A 24,729-nucleotide genomic window follows, 5' to 3' on the forward strand; every position below is an offset into this window, starting at 1 on the left:
CAGAGGCCATCAGCCAGTTACACCCCAGCAAGAGCCCAGTGATGTGATCTCCCTGAAGCAATGGAACAGTATGTAAAGACTCTGCTACATTAAGACCACAAAGTCATCCACCCTGAAAGCCAATCACACATTGGTTTGGTTGGTTGTTCTTTCTGCAAGAGAGCTCAGCTTGCATTTATACTAATGTTTTAGCTTGGATCATGAGCATGCTTCTGAAGCAACTTTGCCATTCCACATTTACCATGCTTCCATTTTAATTTCAGAGGAATCTTGGAGTTTACAAATTAGACTTCTTTGGGATGAAGCACCAGCATTGCTAACTGACACTGAGCTGCTCCTGCTAGGATGTGTCATTTCTGTAGGCACAGCCTCAGCCAGAGCCAAAATAACCAAATGGCATGGGTGAAGGGACACAGGGAGCACTGTAAAAAGTCACCTCTGTGTGAAGAATGCAACACAGGAAGCAGGAGCAGGGGAGCATGCCTGGAAAGGTTACAAAGCTTTTACAGAGGACACCGTAAACACTAGCTCTACCTTCATTTTACTGTGCAGTTGTATTTTGTGAGGCCCTGTACCTCTAAGAATACATGCAACACCAGTGTTCTATGAATAGTAAGAATTAACACATAGATTGACTCTTCAGTAAATTTAATATATTTAATTTGAAAGAAGCTGAGAGGCAGCACATTTATCTCTTACTTCAGAAGAAATTAACTGTACAATTGTACAGTTATGCTCATTTCTCTTCCACGATTGTTTGTACTGCAAGTCACATGCCTGAGCTGGCACAGCCCATCGAAAATGAATTCTCGGTAGCTGTCACCCATGCCCCGAACTCTGCTTGGTAACATACCATAAATAATTAGCCTTCTAATACATACATACACCACTAACTACTGTAGTAATGAGATCCGATTACAAAGGTGATATATAAACCAACCACATGTTTATAATGCTAGTGCAAAGGACTTCAACATACATGCACACGAGTACTTGGAGCATCTAAAGGTTGGCTTTAAACATGTTTTCCAACAGAACACTTACATGTCCCAGCTCTAGCAGCCTAACTGCAGTGAGACACTATGTCCTGTATCTATTTTATTTGTGACTGCTTCTTAGCAGGGGGGGAAGTAGAAGGAAGTTCACATTATGATTAACTAAGTGGGCTGTTACCTTTCTTGTTGGCTTGTGTCAAGTTACTGAAGCATTTGTTATAAGTGGGCGAAGAAACAAATCTGAATTGTAGCACTGTAGTATTAAAATCTCAGCTGTAGTATTTGACTCCCCCTTCTTTCTCCTCAGCCTTGTCCTAAGGCAGTTCCTTCTTTACTAAGGGGGAATGGGTGGCAAAAAGCACAACAGAGATGACAGATAAGACCTGTAAAGGGATCCCAGAAGTGGATTATGAAATATCGTAACTTAATGACTTTACTCAGTTTGTTCCCTTGAAAAAAATCTGCAGAATTTGAATTGTGAAGTACACACCAGGTAATCTTCACACCACACAAAGAATAAATAACCTTCAACAGAAGTAGAAGACATGTGGGTTTGTGCGTTAGATGTTTGAGAGGAATGGAAGCAGTCCAAGCACCCATCTCAGAAGCTTTCCTTTGAACATACACGAGAAGCAATTAAACTGGATCACATCTCAGTTACCATAGCAATGAAGTAAGGAATTGATGTCTCTTCTATTCTTGATCTCCAAGTGATGCCTTGCACCCACAAAGGGTAGCATCTCTTTCGAAGTACAAGATGAGAATTCAGAAAGCCACCAACAGCTGCATCACACAGGAATAATTTTAACTGTGCAAGTTTATTGAAACTGCTGGTGAGCAGTTTAAAAACATCTATTCGAGGAGAAAATTAATTATACCACATAGATAAGCTGCCCTTCCGCAAAGCCACAAGCATTTTTCTGAAAAGCTGTTTTCACATGTCAAAAAACTACCTATTGCAAGATATTGAAAACTGTAGTTTGTTTGTCTAAACAAAGAATTTCCATTGATGGGTCCAGAGGCATGTAAAATTTCCTTTTTATTCCCCTCTAGTTTTGGCTTGCAGGGAAGAAGCAATCTTTTTTTTACTATCTCCAAATTTTGTTCAGAGGCTAGGTCTGTACTTCTCTAGCTCAAGCCACTTCATAGTGATGGCAATGGTTCTGAATTAGGCAAGTTCTTTGCCTGTATACATACATATGAAAAAGGACAGATTTGGAACTTTTTATGCATCTTTCTCTGTCCTTCAGGACAGGCCACTCAAAAAATAAGAAAAAGAAAATACATGCAGAGTAACATCAAGGTCTCAAATGTGTATTTGAGTGATCCTAGCAGGCTGATAATTATTTTCTGGAAGCTGCTAAAAGAAGTCACAAGTGAAGTCAGAGCATCATACAAAGGTGTCCCAAAGTCAAGTACCAACCTACCTATGCTGGGGATCAAAAGCAGTCTCTTCTGTTTAGCTGGCAGAAAACCATGTTCTGCTAAGTCTAAGCCAGATTTTTTGAGAAAACTGCTAGATGCAAGCGGCACACAGCACTTCAAAGGATGCTGCAACATATGCAACACATGCCTGTGTGGATTAGATCTGCAAAGAGCTCTATCTCAGCCCTGGTCAGCCCTCAGATAGAAATGGTATGTGGGTGTGAACAAGGAACACACTTTCGAGGCATAAAGCAAAACATGGTGGAAACATGGAAGAAATTCAGAGGGAATGATAAGCCACCACCATATCTGGAACATGCAGAGTTTCCGAAAATGTTGCTTTATTAAAATTCCCATTTATGGCACTTTTCTCATTGCACCTATAATTCATCTCCCCTTTACACAGAAGAAAAAATGCCAGCTCTTTTTCCCACACACCCAGGTGCATGCTGTTCTGTGATCTCAAAATCTCAGACAAGTAAACTTGAAGAAACCAGGCAACAGAATACCCAATGCCCTCAGTGCAAGCCTACTACAGGGAACAAACAGAGCACATCTACACCTGCAACAAATTAGTGGCAGGGGGATACTGAACTTTGCAACTCACATTAAGAATAAAAAATTTTTGTATTTAAGTCACAAGTAGTAAATTTTTGTTTTAATAATTCTTTTAAAAAACTTAACATAGCTACAGTTGCTTCTCATTTGAGAACATTTTATTATTCTTCATTAATATCATTACCCTACCACAAGGGAAGGATAACATTTTCCTACTGGTAACTTTGTAACATTTACCAAAATGTTACAAATGTCAGTTTTCAAGACTGCGCTTCCATGTTTATATATATATAGATATAGATATATTTGTCTTATTTTATATGCAGCAACAGTATTTTACATGTGACATATTTCTGTATTACGTAACTACTAATATATCATATATTGCATTTCAAGGCATTTCTCTGCCACTTCAGTTACCTGTGATCCAAAAAGTGTAGGTCACAGTAAACTAAATTAGAAAGGAAATAACATGCTGATCTGTCTATTCTGATCTTTTGCAACATATTTCCAAACAGATTGATACAAAATGACCCATACATAAAGCGGCAAGTGATGTACCTTCCTTTTTCTGACATTGTACTTTGTGTCTTTCATTCTAACCACCTATAGAGAACTTTGGTTCCATTTTGTCATAATTTCTCCTTATTCTGCAAGACACTACTATTTTTCATTACATGTTATTTTGGTTTCACTTGTTATTTCAATATAAAATCTGTAAGTTTGCCACAAAGACAAATGCAGGAAAAAGAAATTTAAGAAATGGCATTCATTAAATCATAATCCCTGTTCTTTATAGCCTCCCTTTCTGAAAAAAAAAAAAAAAAAAAGAAAAATTTCTGTTGTATTTAACTCCAAAACCAGCCTTGATACATAATTAGTGAAAACCAAACAAAATACCATGCTTTAGCACCTTGCCTGACGCACAGCAAAAGCATCAACTTCCAGAGATTCATTTTCCAGTTCATTCTTTAAGAAGACTAAGGATTGTGTAAATCAAGTCATAATATTCCACATTACAGTGGGCTACTGCAGCAGCATTTGAGGCTTCAGTGAGCCCCCTTCACCTGCCAGGCCTGCCTTCAAGTCAGCAATGCTTACTGCTAGCTTGGAGACTCAGTAACCTAGTTAAGCAAAACGATAGGTTTTTCCCTTTTCTTAAATGATTACTGTAATAAAACAGGCTTATCTCTCTTGGCAAGACAAGAAAGGAACATTTAATTCCCCTCTGAAGCCCTGGTCAAGACTTTATAAATTTACTCCCTCTACTGGGAAACTGCCCCCGGTGAACAGGGAAGTGAACCATCCATCTGGACGTAATAAAGAGTTGCTCTGTAAAATTAATTTCTGTGTTCAGAGAATGACCAGTTACATTTATTACCTCTGAAAATGTTGCTCTTTTCAAAGCAGAAAAATTACTGAATTCAGAAAGTTACACATCTTTTAAACTTGTCTCCATAACATGAGGATCAGTTTTTCAGACTGCTCAGTCACTGCTATCTCAGCCACAGAAATGGCATCATATACAGTAAGAAGCAATTCACAACAGCTGTTTGCAAGCTTGACTTTTAAGTAACAGCAGGGTAATTTGAACATAATGAAGTATAATTACTTTGAACCACATCATCTAATCCTTTGCCACACTAAGAGTCTAAAGATAATATAAACAACCCTACTCTCCAGCTCTCCTACAGTAGGAGAAATCCCAGTAGAGCCACCACAACTGCTGCTTTTAAGGTAGACAGGACAAATGCAATGCCTTGTGAATTTCTTTCCAAATCAGTGATAGGTAGATATGTGATTTGCCCTCTCCCCCTCCCCCCCCCCCCTTTTTTTAATAGGAATTATCGGATTTATGTGGCAGCTTACAGCTACTTGTTTAACCTTCCTTCACAAACAACCCTCAAACAGCAACCCCTTCTTTGAGAACTTACTATTCATTTATTGCTAATTTCAGGCTAACACAATGCAAAAACCAAGCTCTTAATCTGCTAATTTACTCTCTGGGATCTTCAGCACCAACCAAGATAGGCATTTCATAACTCTTCCCTGAAAACAAAGTGATCTATTAAACTTTTCAATGATAGAGCTGTTGGCTCTCTTTGTATTCAAGAACTCATCTACAATTTCAAAAGCAGTACAGGCCAAAGATAAAACTAAGACAGAAATCTAAGGAAAGGATTTAATCAAAACCAAGATAGTAAAATATTTCAAGACAGGGGATTCAGATGGTTACAGGAAAAACTGAAAGAGAGAGAAAACACCCTTCATTTTTCCTTCTTTGATCTCTCCTGCTTTTTGTATCTGCTCTGAAAAGAGCACCAGCAGCAAAGGAGTTCCCATGCTGTGCCACTCAACTCATCGTCCGTATGCTAACACAGAGGAAGAGCTAGGTACTTGCTTAGAACAGGAAGTATCACATCGCCCTGTAGGGGTGGCTTTCTGTCCTCCCATGTATGTGCTGTAATGCTCTCAAAATAGTCTTACACACACAGGATGTCTGTCTTTCAAGATTATGTTGTGGTCTGAGTCACGTGTCTGGGTTCTCAATACTGACACATCAAAACTACCTAAAAAGGTTGTAGAGAATGTCTTTCCTCAAACCCTTCATAAAGCAGCAGCAGGGACAAGGGTATCCACTGTATTTGGTTTCATGTGTTTAAGACACATTTCTCCAAACAACTGCCCCTAATTAGGAACCTAGAAATTAATGTTAAAGCCAACAATATGCACATACATTTATAAAGCTGAAATGCTAATATACTCTCATCTCTAACAACCGGACGATTATGTAGCAAATTAGTACTGTAAAACCAATGGCTGGACATATGAGATCATCATACAGCCAGTACTGTATTTTTGAAGAAAAGGCTGCACACCTCCCAAACATTTCCATGAATACTGCAGTACTTTTTCTTTTTTCCCCCCACCATTTTAAGCCCATGAGCTTACACTGCCAATTCCAATATTTATACATCTACAAGAACTATGTAAAAATTGATGAAATTAAAGAGATACTATCCACAGTAATGTTAAAATTCCAGTCAGGCACTAAGAGATGTTTAGTTTAAACATTTAATTTTTGAACCATAAATGAACACTGACTGAAGAAGCAAGGATGAAGAACTAGACCTTCATGTTTCAAGTATCTTATGTCAAGAGGTCTCCCATACAGAAGAAACACTGAGAAACACAATGAAGTTAATGTGCAAGATAGATTAAAATGCTAACCACTCCCTTCAAATCACCATAGTTCAGTGACAGATTTATTTTAAGGCAGTAACATGTGGTGGTAAGCACAGTGTTCTGACCAGCTATATGATCCTCATCAACTGGAAACACCAAAGCTGCTAACATTACTAAAATGCTCTTCTCAGTCCCCTGAATGGTCAGTTTCTAACAGATTGCTTTAAGAGTCTTGATTGTTTATGGATCTTAAAAATTATGGCTTCATCAGAACCAAAGCAGGAGAAAAAAATCAGTACAGGTTTTAACGCCAGCTCTTAAGCAACAGAGATGAGCAGCAGGCCTCCAGCACAGTCTGCTTTCATCCAGTTTTCAAAAAATCCAGGATGCTACCTGACTTCTCCAGCTAAAGGAGAGTTAGGAAATTGAGAAAAAGGACGGAAAAGAGGTAAGTTTAATAATAATGTTGGCTGTTATAATTAGTTTCTAATAAATTGATTATCAAATGTCCACTAGATTTGGTCTTTAAGCAAAATCACTTGGCACTTACTGACTCAAGCAGCAAAAAAAATCCAGCAAATCTGTCACTTCCTGAACTCCCAAGAGAAGGAGCTAGCAGTTCCATTTACAATTATAAAAAAGACAAAAGGCAAAATAAAAGAATCTAAAATGGCAGAGAAACTGACTTTATCAAATCTTCCAGCCAGATTTTAAATTTAACTTCACATGAAATGAACCTATTTTGTAAATTTATACCTCAAGCTGGATTGCATATTGTTATCTCAAACAGCTCTTTTCCTTTTAGCAAACTCAGCACGTTCTTGAATCTTTTGAAGTGGCCAATTTTTGATCTGTTTACACAATATTCCATTATATTATGATGGTGTTAGTCATCACATGATAAAACTGGCAAATCATAGCCTATGTTTTCTAAATAAACAGGAAAATTTGCCAGATGAGGTCAAATGACTAGGAAAGACAATAGATCTTTTAAAGAAATGTGTTTAGCTCACACATTAAAGGGAACTCGTTCCATTCCAGATGCTTAAAACAAATTTAAGTCACATAGTAAATCAGAATCCATTCTTTAGTATAGGCAGTAAGTCCTGTGCTTTTCAAAATACACATTAAAACAATTTTAAGATGACATTTATAACTTGTAGCTTGGCTGTCACATTATACCACAAATTAACTTCTTTTTCAAGTAGACTTATTTTCACTACTGGTGATTAATGCCTCTAACAACAGAAAGAAATCCAACCAAACAGCAGTTATGTAATATAATAATACTGGTTTTCTCCTATAGCAACTTCTTTAAAGTCTTTATATGGATTATGCAGTCTGATCATAGAGTAAAAGATAATTTATCAATGATAAGAGCAGCAGAACACAATGAACAAAGCTGTGATACTGGCTTGTGGTATCTCAGCAAAAATCAGAACTTAGCATTTAACATACACACTTTCCTTTAACAGTTGCCAAGCTGTGTAACTTCTAACACGTTAACTGTTGTTTGGGACAAATACTTATTACCAACCCAAGCAGCTGGAAACAAACAGCACCTTTTGGAGTGAGTATAGAGCTTTTACACAGGTAAGGGAAAAAACTCTGGTGCACATTGTATGAAATCATAAAACAGTTTGTGTTGGAAGGAGCTGTAAAGATCATCTAGTTCCAATCCTCCTGCTATGAGCAGGGACATTTCACACTAGACCAGGCTGCTCCAAGCCTCGTCCCACCTGGCCTTGAACACTGCCAGCACGGGGCACTCACAGCTTTTCTGGGCAAACTGTGCCAGGGCCTCACCACCCTCACCGGGAAGAATTTTTTCCTAATGTCTAATATAAATTTCCCCTCTGTCAGCTTAAAGCCATTCCCCTTTCTCTTGTTACATCATGCCCTTCGGAAAAGTCTCTCTTCAGCTTTCTTGTAGACGTCTTTCAGGTACTGGATGACTGCTCTAAGGTTTCCCCTGAGCCTTCTCTTCTCCAGGCTGACAAGCTCAGCTCTCTCAGCCTCTCTTTATAAGAGGTGCTCCAGCCGTCTCTCTGGATGTACTTGAGCAGGTCCTTCTCATGTAAGGGGACCCAGAGCTGAATGCAGTACTGCAGTTGGGGGCTCATGAGAATGAAGAGAGAGGACTGATAGAGTGGGTTTGTTCACTCTTTTAAAAGAGACATCTGCTTGTGGTCTTTACAGACTTTCACTGCCTGACAGGATAGTACAGAAGAGAGGGAGACTTGGAGGTGGCACAATGATAATATGAAGAACTACAAGTGGAAGTTGCAAGACAGAAAATACCAATTAAAAGAAAAAAAAATAGTGATGTGGGTGGTCAGACACTGGCCCAAGAACCTAATGAATCTGGATTCCATCCTTGGAGATCCCCAGAACACAATTAGACATGTTCCTGTGAAAGCTGGTCTGGCTGATTCTACTCTGAGTAGGGGGATTGCACTAGATAACATCCACAAGTCTTCTGTCAGTTAGATGATTTTTCAAGTCTCTAACTTCAGCTGTTGATAAAGGAAAATGTAGAGTGGGGCTGGAACTGACCTCATTATTTCACAGATGTTGTATATTCTCCCCAGTGATCAAAATCACCAGGGAGATCACATGTTGAAAGACACAGATCAAACGAGTTATAAACACCACAACACAAACTTTCTGGACATTTCTAATAGTTTCTGAATGAAAGCCGATAACAACACACAGGAAACTGCACCATGTTTCACTTGCTGACCTTTTACAGAAAGAACACAGGAAATACTGGTAAGGTCATCTGACATGACAAGAGCTGTAGTTCTCTCAGGAACACGTGTCAGGATTACAACTTGTAGCCCCTCCTGCTCAGCCAAATGAACATCATTCCCCTTCTCAGCTACAACACAAGCAAAGCTTCGGGTATTCTTAAGTACACTGCATACTGAAATTACTTCATTAAGGAATGATATTTTGTGCTCACAGATCCTGTAGTAAGACTTTATAGAGCTAGCTGGCTAAAATAATGTAGGCATCTGCTCACATTTAAAACTGTACGGAAGCATACATGCTGCATTAGATACATTACATACAAGGCTTCTGTACTCCCATGTACATTCTGGATATATGCATGTACCAAACTATCACAGAAAAATACAAGAACAAAAAAAAACTATTACCTCCAAACAAGTAACTGCCACTGCCAGATACAGGATCCTCTGTCACACTTAGCATACAAAAATAATCTCTTAATGAAGGCCATCAGTTTCTCTGGACTGGCTAGTTAAAACATCCACTGCTCTTAATAGCTATAAATGCACTGTCATATGTGCTTGCAAGCAGCAGTTTGGTGCTGCACACTGTGATTCACCTTTGACTATGACAACAAATCAGAGCATTTTTTTTTCCTGATATTTCCAGAAAATCTTCACATGCAACTCATAGTAATACCCTTAACTGGGAGCAGATGGATCTTCAGGAGTTACAACACTGATATTTTTTCCTAATAGGATTAACAAGTGTAAACTCTAGTACTTATGCAACAGGTGAAAACAAAGCCACATTTTAAATCCTCAAGAGTCAGCAAAGACACAGTGAACTCAGTAGCTTTTAAATACCTGTGTGAATATAATTTTAGAAGCTTAACATTAGTTTGCCCAAATAGCAGCAGCTTATTGTTTGTTTATATGTATTTGCATATGAAATATGTCAGCATTCACCTGCTTTTCTAGTACTAATAACTTTGCAGTGAAGTTTTATCAAAACTAGCTTGATTTAAATCATAGAATGGTTGGAAAGGACCTTAAGATCATCTAATTCCAACTCCCCTGCCATGGGCAGGGACAGCTCACATTAGATGATGTCACCCAATGCTCTGTCCAACCTGGCCTTGAACACTACCACTTCCTTGGGCAACCTGTTCCAGTGCCTCACCACCCCCACAGTAAAGAACTTCTTCCTTACACCTAACCTGAACTTCCACTGTTTAAGTTTAAACTCCTTGTCTTAGCATTACCACCTCTGATGAAGAGTCTTCTTCCAGCATTCAAAGAAAGATACTTACTTTTTTTGGTACAAATCCTTTTTTAAAGGAGCTATTCTTCCTATTATACTTAATGTGTGTCAGATCCATGACACACACTCATGATTGCTGACATTTCTGGCAATCTTCTCTTTGGCATTTACTTGCTAAATTGTCACCTTTTGAACTCATAAACTCTGGGTTTTCCTTGCTTGCTCCTATGAGGAATTATGCAAAGCTCCTAAATTTGACTGTTGGAAAAACTGATCATCTGGTTAATTTAGGTAAGTTACTGGAACAAGGGCATACCAAAATATGTATGATGTAGTCTCTCTTTGCTTGCTCTTGAAATTTAAAGCAAGGAGTGTCAACCTACAAAAGGGAAGCAGGAACACCCTCCCATATTCTCCCCATACTACGAAAAAATCATGCATTTGAAAGGTGATGACACTAGTGAACATGGAAATTATGGCATTAAACGTAAAATTAAAAAAACAAACAAACAAAAAACCAAACAATACAACAATCATCCAAGACAATTTTAGCAACAGATGGGGAAGTAGGTATTTTAGGGATGCTGAGATGCCAAGCCCACGCATAGCATAGCTAGAAGCTTCTCTGAAAGAGTACTCTACCAGCAACTCTTAGGAAATGTTCAAATCAACAGCTGTGCTTTGACTTAAATCAGCTTTCTGCTCAGCTTTTGACATATTCAGAATAGTATCCGACAGAGCAGCCACACAGAAGCCTGTGCCCAGAGTGCAGTTATTCAGGAGCTACCTAACAAATCCTAACAGAAGCATGAAGGCAAAAGAAGATTAACATGATGTAGCCTTGCAAATCCATAGACTTGAAAGACAAAGAAAAAAGGGAGAACTTCTAGTCCAGTACTGTATTGCTACCTATTTCAGTTCAACAAGGAAGTCCTTTCAAGGAGTGTTCTGCTTTCCCTAACGAAACAAAGGAATCCTTGCTGCCTTGCCCAACCTGCTATCAAAAGGAAAACACCAGTACTATAAGCATGTACAGGCAATTTTGCATAGTCTAGCCGAGGCATGCCACAAGTCTTCAGGTTTTGACTGTAAACAATCATTAACTATTTAAAGTTCATCAAGTCAGAAAGTGCTCCAAACTCCTAATTTATTTGTCAAATTCTACTCTTGTAAATACAGCCTCATTGAAAAGAAGTATTCAGGAGCAGCAGCAATAGCTCCTTGCTTTTTCCACTAGCTTTACTAAGACAACACACAAATTCTGCTGAAGACAGTTTCAAAATAAATTTATCACAGATAAATTTATCAGTGTGAAAGCAGAATTTCTATTATTGTGTCTCCTACTTGCGTACCTTTTTGTCACTATTCCTTCAGTCTAGTATTGTCAATTCTGAAGTTGGATCCACTGGAGAAATCCCGGAAATTTAGTAGCTTTCTCAGTATGTCACATCCATGGGTCTTGCAGGAATCACCCCATATTTAGGAGCTTCTTATGACAGAAGAATAGGAAAGCATGGTTCTTTAACATTCAGCAAAACAGGGGAAGCTTTGGCATTGCAACACTGAGCACCATGGTGCTCTCTCAGATCCTGCAGGGTCTTGAAATTCAGAAGGCTGTGGTAGTCCTGTTGTCCCTCTGGTGTTTGCTCCACATCTCTCTATTCACTACCTGGTAAAATGAACATGTGTGCAGGCATGGAGAGGCAGAGAAATTTCATCCTGCCAGGCGACTTGGCATTTACAGCTCACCACATATTCACTTCTCAGGAGTCCTCCCTGCCCTGCCTCAGCTCCTCACTCCTCTCTATTGTAACCTCGGTCCTGGTCCCCTAAAGGTATCGGTCAACTTTGTCAGTTGACAGCCATCCAGGCAGGAATTTTACTGATACGCTGCTGTTTTCTCCTACTGGAAAGAACAACTGATTTACAAGTTATCTCGATAAAGAATCACAAAGGCTGTAGAGTTACAAGACAATAAAGCAGTATTAAGAAATCCTGCCACTTTAAGCTTCTGGTTATTCCCTCACCTTTCTTTGTCCTAAATTATTTATATCAGCTATGTTTAAGTCCATCCTGAAAAAAAGGGAATTGCTGTAGCTCTTCAGAAGCTTAAAAACTTTGTCTTAAAAACAACGTATACTTGGTTTATGCTCCAGCTGCTTTATGCAAAGCCAAGCAGCTTCAGAAGTGACCCTAGTTCTCTCCATCATTCTTGATAACCTTAAATATCTTAGGCTTTGAAGTGTTAATTTTATCATATTACACTGAAAATGCAAATACATTTTAAGTACATTTTAAGAATCTAATATTCTTTAAAATTCAAGGGCTAACGTAAGTTCTTCCACTAAGAACAGAACAAAGGGGTTTTGTTTTCCAGCTGCAGAGCTAAAAAAGTCAGAAAGCGGAAAGATGCATGCATTGTCAAAGACACTTCACATTCTGTCTTTGGGATCACTAAGGAAAAAATTGAGACACAAACTTTTCTGTCCTTCCCAATTGTTGGGAAAGATTTGTTGTCCCTGCAGGCTCTATTTTCAGACTACTCTTCTGTGTTTTAAGATTACATAGCTACAGTTCATTCTTGATTAAGAAACTAAACCAAGAGAACTTGTGTAAAACACAATCTAAAACTTAGGTGTGGTCATTTATCTGGGGAACAGTATGAGCCATACTGCAATTAGCATCCCACAGGATTTCTTGTTTCACACACTGCAAGTGTCTGTTATGTTCAGTCATAAAAAATCAGCTGTCAGCGAAGTTCACCCCTGTGGTGTCTGCAGACGCAACAATGCTAGGAGCCTAAGTTGAATTCTATTCCTTCTTGGGCATGACCAAATTCCAGTAAGCTGAAGCAAAGGGATTACTTGCAGATAACTTATATACCAGTGTGGGAAAAAGATTCAGCTTGACTCTGAACACAGACCAAGTTTGCAGACCTGGCAACTGTAAATTTTACTTATTTTCAAAAGTGGTTTCTTGTTAGAGCTGATCACTTTATTGACCAACAAACAACTATAATGTAAAACAGGCTTTCAAGGTGCATTTCAGAGCATGCTTCAAAATTCTCCCTCTTGGTTTTAGGTAAAAGATACAAGAATAAAATCAAAAATCCTCTCATTCTTTCCTTTTCACAGGGCAATAATGTAAGCTGACCAATTCTGAACACTAAAGTTATACATAATGTAAGACCTTGTAGAGTACCTGATCTGAAAAACACTTTTCCTATTATATAAAGATCAGAGAGATGTAAGCTCTTCTGTTCACTCTGACTAAACAGAAATCAGTTTTTACGCTGGTGTCAAGTTCAGAAAGAGTGAACAAGAGACAAAAGATATTGAAGAACGTAATTTTGGTGACATAAAGCATGCTACCAGCAGCATACAAGGAGACTGATTTTACTTTCTTCAAAGGATGAACAAGATGCCCCGCATTTATAAAATATTATCGCAGATGATACAATGAAGTTACTTCACGTGAGTGTTGTGCAATCCAGAAACTCCTCTTGTGTTATAACCTTTCTAGATATTGAAAAAGATGTTTACAATAAACACCATGTTTTTTAAGACTTCACTATGTGATCTATAATCAGCAGCATACATTTAAAAATCTAGCTAGAACAGATTTTTGCCTTAATGTTTAAGTTGTGCTGCCTTCAAAAGAATTAATCATGGTGCTTATACACATGCCCTATAAATCCTTCTACTATACATGCAAAAGTTTTGTATTTTTCACTAGTTTGTAGTGCCTGTCCTCAGACAATCTTAGCATAGTTAGCAGTCAAGCACTGAGAAAAATATTCTGGCACTTGTTTTTTTGCTGCAATTCAGCACATTATTCCCCACACGCACACACACACACACAAAATAAATAAAACAACAAAATCCAGCCCACCACCTAAAACATACCTCACAAATCAGAGAAACCAGGGACTACAGTTTGTATGCCTTTGCTATGCAGAAAACCACTAAGTGTTGCACCCTGCAGAAAACCCCATACCTAAAGTTAAGAACCTGCAGTTCTTTAACTGCCAAATCCGCTAACACATCTTTCTTCATACATCAGTCAGTTTCTTGCCAGATTTTAATTAAGATGTGTAAGCATTAAAATGTATACAACTCCTCTTGGTTATCTTCTCCGTGCAGGAGCATTACTCTCTCAATGGAAACGTTCACATTTTACTCCCGAATTATAAAGAACAGCCAAATCTCACTGACCTGAGATATGTGTGTATATTTTAGTTCTGTAGAGGTAGGGCCATACAAAAAGTCCTTGACGATATCTTTTCTAGTCTTCCGGCAGCCAGTTTAATCCACACTGCTTTCACTATGGCCACTTTAATCACTTCTCCTTCATACTCACTACTGGTAGCAGCCTAGCACTGGTTGCATAGTGTTTTACAGATCTGCACTGTCTTCATGGTTAGCTTAGAGAAAAGATAACATTCACACAGAATAACAGACTTAAAAGTCTTTGATAGATTTTAAAATATTTTTAAAGCAATAAAATAGTTTCAGCTCTTCTCTTTTACATCAGTCCTGTATTTTTATTCTCTGAAGTACAGACACTGCACTTCTTTTTTTCCTCCTATAAATCTTCCCTTTTTTTTGCATTACAAATTGAAGAAGCATTTAATTTTCAAAGCTTAATTCTGATGTTAAAAAAAGAAAATATACATTTGGTATTTTTCCATGGAAAATAAAATGCCCGTACGCTCCTCTGCCTGCTATTCTGTGCATCAGCACGCCTATTCTTGTGCTGGCATTTCTTCTTCTCTTTACAAGTCCAGCAATGCCAAGCTGCTACCACGGATACAAGCAATCCAGTATGTTACACACATGCACACACTCGCAAATGTGTGTGTGTTTGCATATCCTAGCAGATTTGTTCAGAACAAATGCCTAACAGGATTTATTGTCCCATTTTAACAGTAATCTACAATTTAACCATCATCCTAGAGCCTAGAAATTAAATGTAACTGGAGGATGGCAAACTGTATTTAAAGTAATAATTGTTCTAGAGAAAGTTAAGTAACATGTTGTTCTGTATTAATTTTACTAAAATCTGTCAAGAAATCTACCTGAAGTGGATTTGGCTTGAAAGCCCCTATGTTTAGGGGAACTTAATGAGTCATAAAAGTAATTTTCTTTTATAAATACTACACTCCTATTATATATGACTTTAGTTTCCAGTTGAACTGAGCCAATTATGCTTTCTTTGGATAATTTAATTCCTGAAAGAAGCAGTTTTTCAGTTCACGAAGCTGATATAGCAACCCAAAAGGCAAGTTTTAGGCAAATATACATAACGAGGTAAAGATTAATAACTACAATTTATGTAATTGTTTTAGAAAACCCTGATGTGACATAACCTCAAATTCTACCATTCTGGCATAATCCCCAATTATTATCTATTCACCAATCCTGTTGAAGTCTTTTCCTCCATTTTATCTGAATCCTATCCATTTTTTTCTACCTACCACATCACCTATATCCCAAAACAATTTTTCTGTTTTTTCATCATTTAAGGTCAGAGGCTCTGAAGACACAGATAGACTACCACACAGATCCCTAAATAACCTGCTTAACATCTTCCAGCTGTAAAACAAGGACAGCAATGCTGGCCTCCCAAATGAATCAGGCGTGAGCTGCAAGAAAACTGAACTCAAAATTAGTGGCATTACTTGGGAGGGAAGAATTTAACCTGTGCTTAAAGCAATCTGAGGCTAGAATAAGAGACTGACATAGATTTCCAGGGAGTCCATCTGTGCTCAGCTGTCACCACAGTCACTACCTATCAGAAATGCTTTTGATTTTTAAGTAAGTACAAGCATTTAAAAAGTCACGATTTCTTGGAAGGCATCCTCCAATATACAGCAGTATTTCCTGCTGTGCACTGTGATGAGATGAGCTCTGGGCCTCTGCTTCAAAGTGGGGAGATCAAGCTGGCTAATACAACCTATTACTATGGCAGTAGAGCATGAAAAGCCATGTAGTGTTAGCAAAAATGTGACAGTCTGGCTGAACTTAGAAAACAAATCACAATTTGTTTCTAATTTAATTTTTTTTTACCAGCTTTTGATAACCTGGAGATTATTTCTCCATCTCCAAGGATAAAGCAGCCACACACAAACCTGACACCATCTTTTGCAGGTTAGAAATACCTAAACCATAATGCAGGCCTGCCAAAGATGAAGCAAAATTATAATATTCTGTTTGGGAGCATCCCAAAACCAAAACATACAAACTATGAACCAGGTAGTCATTTATGATAAATCATCAAGCAGAACAAAAAGGGTAGTTAACATTCACACTGAAGAACAGCTGTACCACAAGCAAGAGGAACAAACAATTATGAAGACCTTGTGCCTGCTGAAGAGAGCATGTTATAAACCCACACTATTTTCTGAGACTGTATGAGCTGAATTTAATGACTGCAAGAAGCAAAATAATGTAACTTAAAACTATTAAAAAAAGATCCCATGTGAACCTCTCCCTTTTGATGTCAGGTCACTCCCAGGGCATGACATGACAACAAATCACTCAGTATCATACACTTATTTGAGGGAGAAAACATAAGGAGAGATCCTATCTTTCCTCAGCTACAGTAAACTACAGCTCTTTTGAGGGTACACCCAAGTAGTGAAAAAACACTCTAAAACTGTTTGAAAAACAAAAGTAAAACTGATGGGTTCAGAGAGGCAATACTTCCCTGAATCAGTTCACAGCTTCAGCTTTTCTGCCCAACCTCCATGCTTCTGTTCTCCTTTCTCTGTGACAGGATATTAACCCAGAATTAAGGAAGTCAGCATTCTAGAGCAATCAGCTAAGCCACTCTGAAGATGAAAGTGAGAAAATCATTGCAAGTGATGACATATTAAAGTCTGGCTTAACAGGCATCTTATAACTTGGGGATATCTGAGAATACATGAAGAATAGCTATAATGTAATTCAATGGGAACTTTGATATCATGCATGTGTCATGCATAAGAGAGTCATCACAGGCACAGCAGAATCAAAAGTTCAGGGAGTCTGAAAAAGGAAGAACTTTAATAATTGTGAAATGTTAATGTTAGAATTAAAAATCGAAGTGCAGGCAGAGATCTTTAAAACAGCCATTAAAAATGCATATTTTGTGAGATGCACATTGGTTTTAAGAATTGTCTGCAACAGAACATCTCAGATACCTTATAGAACACTTACAACAAGAATACAGTAAGATAGCAGCAGAGAAAGATTCTGCTCTCAATACTCCCTTTCATATCAAAATCAGTTAGGGCTGAAAGGCTGAACACTTGCCTTCAGGGCAATGACTGACTCCTCTATTCACAAACACAAAGTATACTTCCATATGGAGTCAGTAAAAGTGCACATCCCTCAGACCATGTCCAGGTTACTTCTGCCTCTAGCTGCTGCCAAGTAGCAATGCCCCTAAACCCACATGCTTGCCTGTCTCCCCTGGCTGCAACGTGAAAAGCATAACAGGAAAAAACCAGCTGAAAAAAAATCGCACTAGATTTGTTAATTTAATAAACGCTTCAGCACAGTCTCCAATGGCAGCTGCAAAAATATCAACTTTTGCTGGGCAGTATCAGCATTTATTATGGCAGCTCCTTCTGTCAGAAACTCATACTGGATTTTGCCTTTGAGGATGTCTTCTCACTGAAAATTTTTGAGTTTTAAAAGAAACAAGTGAGTGAATGGCTCTAACACTGGTGTCCAGATAAACAAAGAGTACAGTCTACTTCCTCCCCACATTTAAGAAGGCCTGAGATCTGCAGAACCTGTAAATATTAAAAGCATATTACATCCTTCCTCAAATATGTTCATAATGTCAAGACACTCATCAACACCCCACCCCACCAAGAGCTATTTTCCATCCCATCAACTACTATTACATTAAATAAATAGCATCAGTACACCTAACTAAGAGCTCCTACAAATTTCAGAGCCATTAGAAAGGGTCACAAAATATTCACTTAATTTTCATTCAAGTATTTCTAAATACATAAAATTCCGTCTTTTTTTGTTGTCTTTGTAACCATTTTAATATTTGAATATCACAACAGATATTTTAAGGTATGTGGGGCTAATTCAGAGGCAAAAGAAAAATCTAAAGCAGCTCTATCAGGCTGAAAGCAGCACAAACAGATCAGGCTTAAGAAATAAAAGCCAAGCATTTTGCTGCTTATTTAACTCTGCCCTCTGTGATAAGGTGTTCCTTCAGGCTTCTTCTACAACAGCACCGAATAGGAAATAAAGGGAATTTAAAACATCTTAACTGGCGGCTCAATATGTAACTCAGTATGATAACTGACATATGAGGGCTCTCTAGAGTTGTCACCTTTTACATTTGAGACTTTCATAGACATACTGAATGTGGCAGGCTGATCACAGCTAATAAGAAGCCCTGAGTTTTAGTCATTTTGAGTAAGAAGCTGCACTTGCACAGCACTGCTATACTGAATGCGAAGCCTGGCCCAGGACTTCTTCAGTAGCAAACTCCCAATTTACTGTGCATGCCTACTGAGGGTGATTTATTCTGCATTTGTTATGCATACTGAATGCTTAATTATCTATACCGTGTTCAAGTTTTTAAGAGTTGCAGTGGTAAATGCGTCTTTAGATACATCTACAACTCCCCTAGAAAAAAAAGCTAGAGCTGACAATATCTATGTGGTTAATTTCCTGAAGTAATCAGGATCAAGACCATTTATGTCTCTTGTGTCATTTATCATTCAGATTAGTTGATAAATACAGCAGTAGGTGCAAGGTTTCTTCTGCCTGTATTTTAAGATGGGTCTTCCACTATAAATATAGATCGGTCAGTCCTCCTTCACACAACAAAGAGATGAAGGAAACTTCACTTTCTATACCACTTAAATCATTTACAGCAGAACTACAACAGCCCTCTGACAAAATGCAAAATCAAAGTTATCTGAACAAGAGATAAGCAACAAACCAGAAACTAATTAACTAGAGAAGGAAGCCTGGAACAAGATGGAAAGCACAGTTTGTTCTTTTATAGCAGAGCAGTCATTTTACTAAAAGGTCAAAGTAAACTCTAGAGCTCAGCTGTACCAGGCGGTGGCCCAAGCCAGGTGGGAGGGCACCACATCATGACTAAAGGCTTCTCAAACCAAAAAATAACTTCGCAAGCTAAAAATGCAGAGAACATGAAAAAAAGGTGGAGAAAAATAACAGATTCCTGGTGCAGGCAATTAACTTCAACTAAGAAAAAAAAAACAACCAACAAAACGTGGACATCTCTGAAAATTGGCAAGATAAAAGGCTCTCTAAACTTCCATTACAAAGCAATGCATCTGGTAGTGGGGATTTGGCAGAGTTCATTAAAACATAGCAGTGGATAGGATGATAGCACCCAGGAAGCATGGTAGGAAAGATTCATCTTGTCACTGGAAAATGAAAGGTGTCAGTGAAAGGTATAAGAAACCTAGTGCAATCATAGAAAATGGTACACTTCTCAAAATACAAAGAGGTCTGGGTCAGATCATGAGATTGAATTCAGGCTATCAAGAAAACATGAACATAGCTATTAAGAGATTAGTATCACCTCCTTGGTACAATAAACTAGGTATGTTAGCAGCTGATTGCCTGCAGTCTTCATTGCAGTAAATTATATTATCAATCCAAACCTGACAAGAGAAAACCAGAAAGAGGTAGGAGAACAGCTTCCCTTGGCTTTTGTTTGCATTCTACTGTGGTAAAGACCTTGGGCTATTAAAAAGCAAGACCTAGGCCACCATGCACCTTCAACTGCATCACTATTTAGTTTTCGTTCTTTGCATACTCAGTTTCTTTATTTATCATCCTGATAGAGTGATGCAGAGACCCATGTTCGAACATGCCTCTTCCAAGATCTTATTCTAAATGCTGCAGTCTTGGAAACACCCAGTGAAACATCTAGCAATCAAAGTAAAATTAGGAGAGAGAGAAGAACACTGCTTTCCAAGACATCTGTGTTTTATTTAACAGGAACACGGTGCATCAATTTAGCACTGACAAAAGACAGAAAGCTGTGCTGTGACAGATTTCAACACAAGATGACCATAATACTTGAATACTGTCTTTTAATTAAGGACCCCTTAAAGTGCATTACTATTTAACTTCAACACTGTTACTGTTCCGCCCTGGGGTATGCTATTAGAGAAGTGATGGCACTAAAATTAGGTAAGTAATGTGTTCTTATTGCCATACAGGTTGCAAATCTTATCTAAAAAGACCATGAAAACGCACTGGAAAGCGCCCGTATGCAAGGCTGGAAGGCATACAGAGTATTGGCAATAACCTATAAAATGTCTTTGTGTACAGCCCAAACAATAGTCTTCTATTAAACTAACTGAAAGGACTCAGTGCATATACAAGTTTTTTGTTTTAAGTGCACTACAGAGCAAAGAATAAAGATGCTGTACTGAAGATTCTTAATGTAATGTGCTAGAATTTGCCATACGAAAGCAGAGACAGTTCCTGCATCCTGGATTTCAAGAGAGTAGGAGACCTCCTTAGCTCAATGAAAGCTATCAATATCACAGAAACATGGAACTACTAAAAGTTTTGCTTTTCTTCCAATAAAAAGTCTATAAAAATTTATGTCACTATCTGTTACATGAAAAGTGTCCCAGATATCAGTACTTGATAAAGACAATGAGAAAATAAAAAGTTTCATAGAATGGAAATTTAAAAACAAAAGGAACATTTTAAGCATTTATGCTTTGATATGTTCTTCTGTTTGCTATGTACTTGTTCACACAACAACCATTCCAAATTCTATTAAAAAACCCCCACAACTATTTACAGTATGAGTGCATGTCTTCACTTTCCTAAGGTTTCATCTAAAAATTAATAAAACAATTAAGGCTGAAATCCTTAACTAAATTAAATTGGTGAAGAACTGGATTTCAGTCAGGACTTTTTATCAGAATTGGTCCCTTCCTTCATCATTGCCCAGCCACATCTGAAGGCAGGTCTTAAGCCATGCAGAAGCCAGGACGCTTACATATATCCACTCAAAAATTGCTTATTTTACAGTGATAGTTTAGATTAGTTTAGACTAATTCCCTTCCTTTACCCTCCTTTTCAATTCAAACAAATAAAGGCTCTTTCAAAAATTCTTCAGATAGATTTGATTGCAAGAACAGGAAAATATCTGTGTGACAACAGTCTAGAACAGACAATTTTTGTGCTCACAGAGCCAGGATGCTAGCTAATTATTTAAGTCTCATTGAGCTTGGCCAAACAGCAGTAAATTAAAAAACTGCAAGAAAAACAGGAAGTGTGAACGATGCAGTGAATTATAAAAAAAAAAAAAAAAAAAAAAAAAGCATTGGCAATATTCATACTTACAGGCTGAGGCTGTTCTGCGATACAGCAGTTGAAGCACAACCAAAACTCACTCATTCTTTACAGTCTGCAGCAGGAACACAGATGAAAAGCAGGACTTCGTAAATCTGTCTTCAGGTAGCAAGTCTTTTAAATAGGTTTACTTATAATGGTTCCAATGTGAAAATCTTTTCTCTGTTGAGCTCTTCCCCAAAGACAAGTCAGTCACAGGACGAACAACTTCAAGGCAAAAAGTTATTTTAGAGTCTTCTTTCAGAAGATTGGTCCCAGCACCACAGAAATGTTACATACGCTTCTTTGGTCCTTAGCGTTATGTGAACCTGAAAGCAGAAGTACATTGCATCAAAAACTAAGAACATATTGAATCTCATGCTTCAAGACATCAACCCCAGTGATTTCTTAACAGCATCTTGAACCACAGACTGAAGAGACACTAGCAAACAGGTCATGTGCTTATTTCTACTGTGAATATTAAAAATAGCATATACCATAAATCTGTATGAGCCTTATATTCCAGCTATGGTTAGATGAAGTGCTATCAAGAACTGGTGTCTAATCTCTAGCTGGTCATCTCCGTTTGATCTAACTTTCAAGTGTCGTTTTAGAAAGTGACAATTGCCCACACACCCCTTTAAACTTCTTAGGGAATTTTGCCTATTGACACTTCATATTTCTCAATGGAAAAGTTACCCAGTCCATTCACAGAGTGAGGTTTAAACAGTAACTTAATCGTGTCACACAGCTGTCACATAAAGGCACGCTTTTCTAAATGCTGATGAAATAAATGAATTTCTCTATTTGGAAAATTTGCAAAATGGCTGGACTTGGTCAACTGAAGGTAATTTCATTCCACTCACTTTACCTTCCTCCTCCATGTTAAATTGGCTTCAAAATAGAAGACTACTTGTAGACTTTAAAACCATTTCCTTAAACCTCTAGAATTCCTCATGCAGAGCAACTGAGGCTCCAGATTCCAACCATTCCTTTGCTAAAATAATGTTTATTGGTTAATCTCCAACCCAGTTTCTTTCAACAAGAGTGCAATAAAAATTCCTGTGAGATTTCACCCTGGTCATTTATCTTGGCATCTCTCAAACTTTACTTGCAGAGAAAGTGAGATAATGCGCATTCAGATTTTTTTTACATGCATACTCCTTAGTAAGTCTATATAAAACTGCATTTTTATCCACAGAAATATGTGCTTAATTATGCCTAATTCTTTGTATAAAATTCCTCACAGAATGGTCTGCAGACTCCATGGGATACATGATACAGATATATATACATGTATATACATACACATTTGTGATGCAGCAGTTCCACTTAGCTACTGCCTTTAACAGTTCTCTACATGCCAAGCACATACACAAGTAGGCTTCTCATGTACTATACACATGCCAAGTTACTGTTCTGTGCAGCCACTACTAGCCAGGTACATTCCAAGCCTGTTGGCCACAATGCACACAAATACAGTAGCACCTTTCCCATACTAAGTCCAAAGCCTCTGGCAAGTTTTCCCACTTCTTACCTTTTAAGAGACTAACAGAAGCACTTCAAGAAATCACTGTATACTGCAGTAACATCATTTAAGTAGCAAAACCCCGGCAAAAGTACTTGCCTCTCCTATCTTTGAAAAAGCTACTAGTAATGTTTAAGTTTACATGCCTGCTATTTCTTGCCCAAAGACCAGAGTAGGAAGGGGGGCAAAATGCTTTGCTACCTTTTCCTACCACTAACACCATAAAAAGCAAAGCAATTCTATTAAACAGAACATCTCGAGGGTAAGAAAAAAAAAAAAACTAAAACACCCCCAAACCCCCACCCACAAAAAAAAAGAAAAAAAAAAATCCATCTACACAACCTTTCTTTTATCAAATACTTCAAAAAAGGGTCTCAGTACAGTGCTAATATAACTATTTTCACTATTTAAAAAAGATTTTTTTTTCTGCCTCAAAGATGAACACCTAAATGCTATGCACATGTCAAGAAGCTGCAACAAAGTTACCAATGAACAGTGTGAAATCCAAGAATGGTTATAAATATCTCTAAGGAGGTTTTCACTTCGTAATTAGGTAGCTTCACATTATTTTCTCAATTCTTTTGGTTACTGTAAGTTTGATGATTTTTAAAGAACAAGAACTGCACTAACGTAAAAAGTCTTGATGAGAAAATACTGTTCTCTACAGTCTCAAAATTTGCATGTTACACAATTCTTTTCTGAAGCTTCTTTAACATGTAGCAAAACTGGAACCAAATTGTGGTTAACTGCTGTTAAACACTTAACAATTGACAGGTTTAGACCAGTAATTGCACATCTTATCTCTCCTTAAAATTTGGCGAGTTTACTTCTGAGAAGTTAGGGTCTACGTTGCTCTGAAACACAGAGTGCTTCCCAATGCCAGCTGCTCAGAAAAACTGAGAAAGCAAGTATGCAAAGTTAGAGCATTTTCAAATCGAACACATTGTAACGGGCCACAGCTGTAAAATGAAACATCACAGTGGACTTCTCTTGCTGCATGAGTGACCCAATATTTGGATTTGCAACTCCTGGAAGTCTGAAACTTCTATCATTGCTTCCCCACAGTCTCTTTTTGATAAAAATCGAGATTTTAACTTAACAAAATCTTGTTCCCACAGAGGGTTAACTTCCATCCCGCTGTTACACCTGTGTACAGAAAAGGCATGGAATCTCCTCCGCTGATCCATCTCCTCATCTGTTCAGTGATAGCATTCTCTCCTCCAGCTCACTGCAGTATTAAGCACTGTGTTGAGCTGAAGCCCTGGCAAAAAAAAACCTGAAGGACCTGAGCACGCTCTTGTAAGCCTGGAAGATCTTCCTGGTTACAAAATACTCAAGGGTGAAGAAGTCCTTCTTCACCCAGATACTCTCAGCATATAGGACTTGTGTCATGATAATAGATCATGATAATAGTCTGATAACATGTTCATTCTTAAAAATGTATGCTATCTTTTATAGCCTATATAATGCCACATTTGCCTTTATCTCCATGGTTGTACAATCAGTACCAAGCACTTTTTCAATCTGTTGCCTTTTAATTAGAAAAAGAGATGGTGTAAGAACTTGTCTGTAAATCTGGAGAAAACTGACAGTAACTGCCATCCCTTAAAAAGCAAATAAAACAGCAATATTTGTTGCAGCACTGCAATTTTATACGCCACCACTCTGTTAAAAGAATGATTTTCATGGAAAA

At 37.9% G+C, this 24,729-nt stretch overlaps 1 protein-coding gene across 5 annotated transcripts in view; it reads right to left on the minus strand.

The window, feature by feature from the left end:
* Window positions 1-24,729, minus strand: part of CDC42SE2 (CDC42 small effector 2) — an 81,392-nt gene that overhangs the window by 9,979 nt on the left and 46,684 nt on the right. For all 5 annotated transcript variants that reach the window (XM_005154904.3, XM_031054431.2, XM_031054428.2 and 2 more), the window contains one exon: window positions 21,521-21,837. In XM_005154904.3, the coding sequence (XP_005154961.1) occupies window positions 21,521-21,574 (54 nt within the window). In that variant the 5' untranslated portion in view covers window positions 21,575-21,837. The remainder of the gene's footprint in view (window positions 1-21,520; window positions 21,838-24,729) is intronic.

Source organism: Melopsittacus undulatus, chromosome Z (genome assembly GCF_012275295.1).
Source record: "Melopsittacus undulatus isolate bMelUnd1 chromosome Z, bMelUnd1.mat.Z, whole genome shotgun sequence".
NCBI lineage: Eukaryota > Metazoa > Chordata > Aves > Psittaciformes > Psittaculidae > Melopsittacus > Melopsittacus undulatus.